Source organism: Lolium perenne, chromosome 5 (assembly GCF_019359855.2).
Source record: "Lolium perenne isolate Kyuss_39 chromosome 5, Kyuss_2.0, whole genome shotgun sequence".
In the NCBI taxonomy this organism is placed as follows: domain Eukaryota; kingdom Viridiplantae; phylum Streptophyta; class Magnoliopsida; order Poales; family Poaceae; genus Lolium; species Lolium perenne.
The window spans coordinates 72,860,455-72,871,071 of NC_067248.2; the positions used below are offsets into that span (position 1 = coordinate 72,860,455).

The 10,617-nt window shown below is 47.8% G+C and overlaps 1 protein-coding gene across 1 annotated transcript; it reads left to right on the forward strand.

Moving 5' to 3' along the window:
- Positions 1-1,716: 1,716 nt before the first annotated feature.
- On the forward strand, positions 1,717-3,252 carry LOC127299447 (UDP-glycosyltransferase 91D2-like). Its single transcript, XM_051329409.2, has one exon. The coding sequence runs from the start codon at positions 1,904-1,906 to the stop codon at positions 3,245-3,247; it is 1,344 nt and encodes a 447-aa protein (XP_051185369.1). The 5' UTR covers positions 1,717-1,903; the 3' UTR covers positions 3,248-3,252.
- Positions 3,253-10,617: the final 7,365 nt, after the last annotated feature.

A 10,617-nucleotide genomic window follows, 5' to 3' on the forward strand; every position in this document is an offset into this window, starting at 1 on the left:
TATATTTTTCGATAAAGAGAATATATTAATATCGATAGATACCAAATACATCCAGCCTCTACAACAACGCAATACTCTAATGACAGTAGATATGCACACAACTAAACAATAAAAAGATAACTAAGAAAAAGTCCCGCTACGGAACTCAAGTCCTAGCAACAACAGTACAACCATCACGAAGACAACACCTAAAACTCAGGCTCTCCACCAGCGACGCCTCCAATAGGAAAACGGTGCTCAAGCGACGTCGTCGCCCGATCAAAATATCTCAGGTTTTCATCCTGGAGATAGTCCCCGCTATCAATGCAATGCCTTCAACAAGACCATTGGCAGGCACAACCAATTAAGACCAGACCTTGGATTTTCACCCTGAAAGGTAGGACTCTGAACTTCACCTGTGTGGCTGTCTCCACTTGCATACTGCTATTACATTTTCCAGAAAACCAAGCAAACCCCTCAACAAACACCACAACTCGATTCTCCACTGCTAGTCCTCCAAATCGGCCTTCAAGAAATTCTTCGTCTCTGATACGCCATGGACTAGAATGTCATCTGCTGGCAACACAGAATAGAGCTTCATGTCGCTCCCTCCGAAATCAAACAGTCGGAATAAAAATATGGGTGCGCACGACCGAATACCTCCCAAACCAGCAAACTCCAGGCACGAGCACTGTTACATTTGCCAGCGGAGCCTTCCGGAACTCAACATCCAGCCAAATCGAGACAGACATGCATAAGGAAGATTTTCGTCCTAGCGCGCGAGAGATCCGAGGACCACCACCTTTATCCTAGCCGAACGAGCAGCCCCCACGCTAGTCGCCGGAAAAATCACATGGTTAGGAGCCATGGTCCATCCACCCCCAACCCGGACGAGGAGTAGCCACCGACCCTAGGACTCCGCAATGAAGCCACATAAGCCCAGATCAGTCGTGGTGACCTAGATCGGACCCGCAAAGGCCCAGATCGAGCCCGCCACAACCTCCTCCACCCAAGCTGGTAGGCAGTGGGACGCCGCCGCGCACCGCAGCGCAGGTGGCCGGCAGGCGGCGCCGTCTTGACCAAGGGTGCCGCCGCAACCCCTGCCCCTGCCAAAGCTCCACCATCGCGATCTCCTCCACTCCCCGCCAAGCTCCGCCGCACCCCTGCTGCCCCGCCATGCTCCAGCAACCGCCGCCAAGGCTGCGCCGCCGGACCATCATTCCCCTCAGCGCCGCCCTTGAGGAGACCCGCCCCCGCGCGAGAGAGGGCCTGCTGAGCGCACCGCCGTCCCCCCTCCACCTTCGGTGGCCGAGCGCGGCCGCCACCGCCGGCAGCGGCCGAGGAGATGAGAACGAGGGGGTCCTCGGCTAGGGTTTGTGGAGCCCCCAGAGCCGCCTCGCGCGAGGCGGCCCGAGGGGTCTTTTTCGGCCAATGCGTCCTGGTACACTGTTTCTAGTATTCATGCAGGCGCACGTACGTATATATGTGCGTGGCATTTGTCATACCTAATGTCGAAAATATATAGCTTAAACAAAAATGATAAGTTTTAAATGAACAATTTGAAGAAAACTTCCGTCTCTCGAAATTTCTGAAACTTAGAGATTAGGCCAAAGTAAATTATATCGTCTTTATGAGTACCCATGAAAATTTCCTTTAGTGAATGTGTATAAAACTTAGCACCACCACTAACCTTATCGCTCAATGTTAAACTAAGCATCTACAATATTTATCGTACTTCTTATATGCACCAATAGATGGTCAACAGATGGTGCTAAGGATAAATCTAAAAATGGCTAAGCTAGGTAAATGAAGAGAGAAAAGTGTATCATGCATGGTGGCTATTCATAGGGACGGTGATGCGGATCCACTTATATTCCGGCAATCTTGGTAAGCTAAGTTCCTTGGATGCGCCGGTCGTGTCGCCATGGACGACGAGACTGGCTCCTCCTCCCAGCTGCACATCGTGATCTGCCCGTGGCTCGCCTTCGGGCACCTGCTCCCCTGCCTGGACCTCGCCGAGCGCCTGGCGTCGCGGGGCCACCGCGTGTCGCTTGTGTCCACGCCGCGGAACATCGCGCGGCTGCCGCCCGTGCGTCCCGCCGTGGCGCCGTTCGTCGGTCTCGTGGCGCTGCCGCTCCCGCGCGTGGCGGGGCTCCCCGACGGCGCCGAGTCCACCCACGACGTCCCCTTGGGCAAGTTCCACCTCCACCTCGAGGCCTCAGACGGCCTCGCCGCGCCCTTCTCCGAGTTCTTGGAGTCCCTGTGCGCCGTGCCCGGCAGAAAGAAGCCCGACTGGATCGTCGTGGACTACCTCAACCACTGGGCCGCCGCCGCCGCAGTCCGGCACAAGGTTCCGTGTGCGCTGCTTGTCCTACTCGCTGCCACCGTGGTCGCCGCATTGGACATCCGACTGTTCAGGCGCACCGAATCCCAGTCGGCGAAGACGGAGCTCATCTCCGTGCAGGGCGTGCCGGCGACGTCCATCGCCGAGCGGGTCTCCTCGACGCTCGAGAGGTGCGATCTCGTGGCCATGCGCAGCTGCGTCGAGTGGGAGCCCGAGAGCGTCCCTCTCGCGTCGACGTTCGGCGGCAAGCCGGTCGTTCCCTTCGGCCTCCTGCCGCCGTCGCCTGACGGAGGCCGCCGCGGCGACAGCGGGAAGGACGGAGCCGCCGTGCGATGGCTCGACGCGCAGCCGGCCATGTCAGTCGTCTACGTCGCGCTGGGAAGCGAGGTGCCGCTGCGGCCCGAGGAGGTGCACGAGCTCGCCCTTGGGCTGGAGCTCGCCGGGACGCGCTTCCTCTGGGCACTGAGGAAGCCACCCCTCGGTTCCGATGCCGTCCTCCTCCCGGTGGAGTTCGAGGAGCGCACGCGCGGCCATGGCCTCGTGATGAACGGGTGGGTTCCTCAGCTGGAGATACTGGCGCACGACGCCGTGGCCGTGTTCCTGACGCACTGCGGCTGGAACTCCACCGTCGAGGGGCTCCTCTTCGGGCGTCCTCTCGTCATGTTGCCCATCATGGGTGACCAGGAGCCGAACGCGCGGCTCATGGAGCGTAGGAAGGTCGGGGCGCAGGTGCCGCGAAACCTAAACGACGGGACATTTGACCGAGAAGGCGTCGCCGCGGCGATTCGGGCGGTCGCGGTTGAGGAAGAAGGCAGGAGAGTGTTTGCAGCCAACGCCAAGAAGCTGCAAGAGATCGTGTCGGACACGGAGTGCCATGAGAGGTATATCGACAGATTTATTCAGCAACTCAGATGCTACAAGTAGTGAGGCGTGTCCCGTCGGATTGAGATCCGGTGCCCTGACTAAGGCAGGGCACCGATGAACAGTACGGTGCCCTCCCCCCTTTTTTAGCCGTCGGATCAAAAATGAATGGACAGATGACTATGAACAGTGCATCTGCTACAGGACAACAAACAGTGCGCTTGCTACAGGACATTCGCTACAGTATTTATCTACAGTGCATCTGCTACAGGGTAGTGTACAGTACCAAGCTACAGTGATTAATCTTGGCTCTCTATTTTTGATCCAACGGCCGAAACTGCAGGGCACGGTACTGTTCATCCGTGCCCTGCCTTCATGGGGGCACCGGATCCGTGTCCGTTCCGTCGGGGCTACCCGGGAGAGAGAGAGAGAGAGAGCATGCGCGCAACGCAGTAGGTAGTCGGAGCACATGTTTTTTTAGAGTAGTTGAATTAATCACGGGATCTTGGAACAAGCTTCAGAATCATGCATTTTTCTCTGCATCATATATATGGCCCTTATTATAAATTTATTCAACAAATGTCTTGTAAAAGTACACATAAAAACACCCAAAAGCCGCCACACGGCACCTACAAAGTCGACAATAAGGAGATCATGTAATCAGGAGCTTATGACCTAGACTCACAACAACACCGGACAAGCTAGATCCGGAGGCGTCACTAAGTCACCTTATGGTGAACTGGAAGCACACATCCGATGTAGAAGACTATAAGCATGCGTCGCATGCACGTGATCCAGAAGCCGCTGTCACCGTCGTATTGTTGACCCATCTTCATCATATGCAATAGGGAGACAACAGATTCATACCCTCGATGACTATATGTCAACTGTGTGCATTGATTCCTACATACTTGCTTATTTGCATTCATCATATTACTTTGTGTTGACAATCATCCATGAGATATACATGTTGAAGTTGAAAGCAACTGCTGAAACTTATATCTTCCTTTGTGTTGCTTCAAAACTTTCTACTAAGAATTTATTGCTTTATGAGTTAACTCCTATGCAAGTCTTATTGATGCTTGTCTTGAAAGTACTATTCATGAAAAGTCGTTGCTATATGATTCAGTTGTTTAGTCATTGTCTTTACCATTGCTTCGAATCACTTCATTCATGTCATATGCTTTACAATAGTATGATCAAGATTATGTTAGTAGCATGTCTCTTCAGAAATTATTCTTTTTATCGTTTACCTACTCGAGGTCGAGTAGGAACTAAGCTTGGGGATGCTTGATACGTCTCAAACGTATCTATAATTTCTTATGTTCCATGCTAGTTTTATGATAATACTCACATGTTTTATATACACTTTATAATGATTTTATGCATTTTCCGGAACTAACCTATTAACAAGATGCCAAAGTGCCAGTTCCTGTTTTCTGCTGTTTTTGGTTCCAGAAAGGCTGTTCGGGCAATATTCTCGGAAATCGACGAAACTCCAGAAAGACCCCAGGGACGCCGCCGCCATCGCGAAACTCCGTTTCGGGGGACAGAAGTCTCTGTTCCGGCACGCCGCCGGGATGGGGAATTGCCCCCGGAGTCATCGCCATCGACACCACCGCCATCTTCATCGCCGTTGCTGTCTCCCATGATGAGGAGGGAGTAGTTCTCCCCCGTGGCTGAGGGCTCTACCGGTAGCTATGTGGTTCATCTCTCTCTCCCATGGTGTGATCTTTATGTGATCATGAGCTTTGTATCACTATTAATCTATGTGCTACTCTAGTGATGTTATTAAAGTATTCTATTCCTCCTCCATGATGTAATGTTGACAGTGTGTGCATCATGTAGTACTTGGCGTAGGTTATGATTGTAATCTCTTGTAGATTATGAAGTTAACTATTACTATGATAGTATTGATGCGATCTATTCCCCCTTTCACAGCTATTGTTGACAGTGTGTATGCTATGTTAGTACTCGGTCTAAATTTCAACGGTCTATTATGCACTCTAGAGGTTACTTTAATATGAACTCCGGACGTTGTGGAGCTTGTTTACTCCGGTTTGAGGTGTGCTTTGTAGCCCTACACAATGAATGATGTTTGTTATCTAACAAGAGAGTGTTTAAGAGTAGCATTTATTTATTCAGTTATGTGATCATTGTTGAGAGTGTCCACTAGTGAAAGTATGATCCCTAGGCCTTATTTCTAAGCATTGAAACACCGTTTCCAACAAGTTCTGCTACATGTTTGCTTGCTTCCATTTTTATTTCAGATTGCAATTACTACTTACAATCATCCATATTACTTGTATTTCACTATCTCTTCGCCGAACTAGTGCACCTATACATCTGACAAGTGTATTAGGTGTGTTGGGGACACAAGAGACTTCTTGTATCTTAATTGCATGGTTGCTTGAGAGGGATATCTTTGACCTCTACCTCCCTGAGTTCGATAAACCTTGGGTGATTCACTTAAGGGAAACTTGCTACTGTTATACAAACCTCTGCTCTTGGAGGCCCAACACTGTCTACATGAATAAAAGCGTGCGTAGACATCAGTTAGTTAGCACCCCTCATGACTAGTTTCTAGTGCTAAAACTAAAATTGACTACTCTAGATGGGAACATGTGAATCTTTGATTTTGAAAACCTTGGATGATGAGTCATTCTATTGAAAGATTTTGAAGGTGAATGTGACTTGAATGACATGGTGATTTTGATAAAAACTGATGGTTGGGTTCGGATGCGATACCATTCCAATTTTTGGGTACCCCCACAATACCTGATTATGGGTAAGGCTTTAGCTGAAAATTTATGTGTCTTAGTATGAGTTCCCTCTGAACAAGCGTCATAGAGGTTATGCCGAGGCTGCCTCCGTTGAAAGTGAAATAACGTGAAAAGAGTTGAATGTCCTACCCAAGCCCTGTGTAGTTCCCGGGATAGCGGATTGTTATCACTAGGAGGCCATACTCATGGGGAGAGGTGCCTATACTAGGGTATGTAAGTGAAAGGTTAATGGTTGATGATCCGCATACTGAGTTATGATTATTCAGGGCTATCCCTGAAGGATGTAATCAAATGTTGTGGCACAAGTGTGCAACCTCTGCAGAGTGTAAACCTATTCGAATAGCCGTGTCCGCGGTTATGGACGGTTGGATGGCCATACTGTTCCGTTGTCAGATGATTTCTAAAAATGAAAGATGATTTGAAAGGTGATTTTGACTTGATCGCAACAGAGTTGTGGGAATGATACTAATGTTCCCATTTGAGTTAGTTAGGCATTGAAAAGGGTCTTTATTACCAAAGTACTTATGAAATAAAACTGGCTTTATGCAAATAAACCTAGAGCTTAGAACCCCTTTAAGCTAATAGATAGAGTTTACATTAGTATTTAGTTTGCGAGTACTTTAAAGTACTCATGGCTGTGTCCATGGCTATTCAAATGGCCAGACTATGAAGAGGAGAAACAGTATCAGGATGACGGACAGCAGGACGTCTATGATAACTAGGATCGTCTTCTAACGTCAAGCGTTGCATGTGGAATAGATGGACTACTACTACTTCGCTTCCGCTATGTGTTGTGTTTGTTGATCATTAGATCAACTATTATTGTAAGTGTGGATCCATGTGATGTATTGTTGTAAGACGACTATGGTTTGTAATGAATGATGACTCTATGATATAAACTGTTATGTCTCGCAAAAACAATCTTCCTGGGATTGCGATGTATGGCATAATAGGCATCTGTACTTAAAAATCCGGGTGTTGAAAGTAGGGTTCAAATCATGATGCATCCATCCTAGCTGACAACTTGTCCAGGCCCGATGGGTTGCTAATCCCTGAAAGTAAGTTCTACCTAAGAGATGTTGGATATCCATGCCTGGCCTACCTACGATTCTACCACCCCTCCAGAAAATAATGTATGACCTCAATGAGTTCACTCAAAGGAACATACCGCAAAATGCAAAAGAGTTACGCTTAAGTCTTCGAGTCACCATTGAGAAGGCTTTTGCTACTTTGAAGAATGGGTTTAAGGTCTTTGACCAGAAAACATTTCACACTTACGACGCTCAAGTGAAGCTGGTTCTTGCTTGCTACATAATTCACAACTAGATCTTAGGTTGGGGCGAGGATGAGTTCTCCCAAGCACATATTATGCCTGATGAAGTTGAGATTAGCCATTGCATGGAGGTAGGCAACAATGAAGCCTGGAAGAACAAGAGGCTCAAGTGGAAAGATGCAATATGGGAGGCCAGAGGGCATACCACCATCTGAGAAGAAGAAGAAGATGAAGTAAAAAATGAAGACCAAATCCCCTTTGACCCCCTCTAGTGAACTACCCTTTCGTTTACCGTCGTAGTGTTATGTGAAACCCCTATTCGTAGTAGCTAGGGACTATGCTTATGAACTGCCATTGGTAAACTATCATTCGTGGTAGATAAGGACTATGCATATGCGCTACCGTACTAGTAGGATGAACTGATCCAAATGGAAGCTTCATTGTCTGTGATGGTGGTGATTGTATGGTAAGATCACCAGTGAATAGAAGAGGTCACCGGAAGCTTTGCCTGGGTGGTGCGAAACAAGCGACATCTCATCTCCATCGCGATTTAGGCTTCACCACAGGCAATCAAACACAAAGAACCTTTTTACCAATCCATGCATCACATGCAACCATATGTTTTCCCAGGTAGAGGGAATTTTTCATATATATACTGTTTATGAGAAGTAACCAAATCAAGGAGGAGCCTCCAAAAATATTCAGCTTTTATATGTATCCCCAATTTTACCGTAATTATAATTTTTTTCAAAGATACCGTAGAAGAAGGTAGCAATATTTTTTCCGGATAAAAGATCTCAGTAGCATAGGCAACGGATGGGGAGTAACTATTTTTTTTTTTGTAGATACCTTACCATAGGAGAAGGCTGCGGCATTTTTCAGATATAAAAGAGGCGAGTGATGGTCGCGGTAGTATATACAACAAATGGTGGAGCTACTATATATGTTTGAAGATACCATAAAAAAGCAATAGTATTTTCCCACGTTTTTTTTGCGGGGGTATTTTCCCACGTTTTTACAAGTACCGCACAAGGTTCATATGGATCTTGTTTATGTGTATTTGTACTGTTCATGAGCACATACTTATATACGTATCCCCAATTTTACCGTAAGTATTTTTTTTCAGAGGTACCGTAGAAGACGGCAGCCATAATTTTTCCGGATAAAAGATGTTAATAGTATAGACGATCGACGGGATGTAACTATATTTTTTCCTAGGTACAGTAGAAGAAGGCTGCAGTGTTTATATATATACGTCGAACGGTGGAGCAACTATATATTTTCGAAGATGCCATGAAAAGACAGTAGCACATACTTTCAGGATAAAAGTCGCAGATGTTTTCGCCAAGTACCCGCCCAATTTTCATATAGATAGTGTTCACATGTATTTGTACTTTTCATGGCTCACAAGAACAGTAACCAAATCAATAAGGAGCCTCCAACTTTTTTTTAGCTTATGTATATGTAATATAATAATAATTAGGACTAAACGTATAGAGCCGGTAGAGATGATAGAAATTGACTAGCACTATCCATGAAAGATATGTGGATGTACGAAAGCACGCGGTGGGTCTTACGTACTCGATGAACCCTATAACTTGCCGACTTTATAATTGGTACTCGTAAACCTATAACTTGCCGACCTTAGAATTTGTATTTATAGAGTTTAAAAATTCTGATTTTCTTTACAATTAGAGAACACATATATATATTTTTCGATACAGAGAATATATTAATATCGATAGATACCAAATACATCCAGCCTCTACAACAACGCAATACCCTAATGATAGTATATATGCACATAACTAAACAATAAAAAAATAACTAAGAAAAAAATCCCGCTACGGAACTCAAGTCCTAGCAACAACAGTACAACCATCACAAGACAACACCTGTGCACAAGCGACGTCGTCACCCGATCAAAAGATCTCAGGTTTTCACCCTGGAGATAGTCCCCGCTATCAATACAATGCCTTCAACAAGACCATTGGCAGGCACAACCAATTAAAGCCAGACCTTGGATTTTCACCCTGAAAGGTAGGACTCTGAATTTCACCTATGTGGCTGTTCCCACTTGCATACTGCTATTACATTTTCCAGAAAACCAAGCAAACCCCTCAATAAACACCACAACTCGATTCTCCACTGCTAGTCCTCCAAATCGGCCTTCAAGAAATTCTTCGTCTCTGATACGCCATGGACTAGAATGTCATCTGCTGGCAACACAGAACAGAGCTTCGTGTCGCTCCCTCCGGAACCAAACGGTCGGAATAAAAACATGGGTGTGTACGACCGAATACCTCCCAAACCAGCAAACTCCAGGCACGAGCACTGTTACATTTGCCAGCGGAGCCTTCCGGAACTCAACATCCAGCCAAATCGAGACAAACATGCATAAGGAAGATCTTCGTCCTAGCGCGAGAGAGATCCAAGGACCACCACCTTTATCCTAGCCGAACGAGCAGCCCCCACGCTACTCGCCGGAAAACTCACATGGTTAGGAGCCACGGTCCATCCACCCCCAACCCGGACGGGGAGCAGCCACCGAACCTAGGACTCCACAGCGAATCCACAGAAGCCCAGATCAGCCGTGGTGACCTAGATCAGACCCGCAAAGGCCCAGATCGAGCCCGCCACAACCTCCTCCACCCAAGCCGGTAGGCAGCAGGATACCGCCGCGCAGCGCAGCGCAGATGGCCGGCAGGCGCCGCCGTCTTGAACAAGGTTGCCGCCGCAACCCCTGCCCCTGCCAAAGCTCCTCCATCGCGATCTCCTCCAAGCTCCTCCAAGCTCCGCCGCACCCCCGCTACCCCGCCATGCTCCAGCAACCGCCGCCAAGGCTGCGTCGCCGGACCATCATTCCCCTCAGCGCCGCCCTTGAGGAGACCCGCCCCCGCGCGAGAGAGGTCCTGCCGAGCGCACCTCCGTCCCCCCTCCACCTTCGGTGGCCGAGTGCGGCTGCCACCGCCGGCAGCGGCCGAGGAGATGAGAACGAGGGGGTCCTCGGCTAGGATTTATGGAGCCCCCAGAGCCGCCTCGCGCGAGGCGGCCCGAGGGGTCTTTTTCGGCCAATGCGTCATGTTACACTGTTTCTAGTATTCATGCAGGCGCACGTATATATGTGCGTGGTATTTGTCATACCTATTGTCGAAAATATATAGCTTAAACAAAAATGATAAGTTTTAAATGAACAATTTGAAGAAAACTTCCGTCCTCTCGAAATCTCTGAAACTTAGAGATTAGGCCAAAGTAAATTATATCGTCTTTATGAGTACCCATGAAAATTTCCTTTAGTGAATGTGTATAAAACTTAGCACCACCACTAACCTTATCGCTCAATGTTAAACTAAGCATCTACAATATTTATCGTACTT

Excerpts from the sequence above, each read along its gene's own strand:
- LOC127299447 (XM_051329409.2), top strand. The coding sequence starts at position 1,904 with ATGGACGACGAGACTGGCTCCTCCTCCCAGCTGCACATCGTGATCTGC.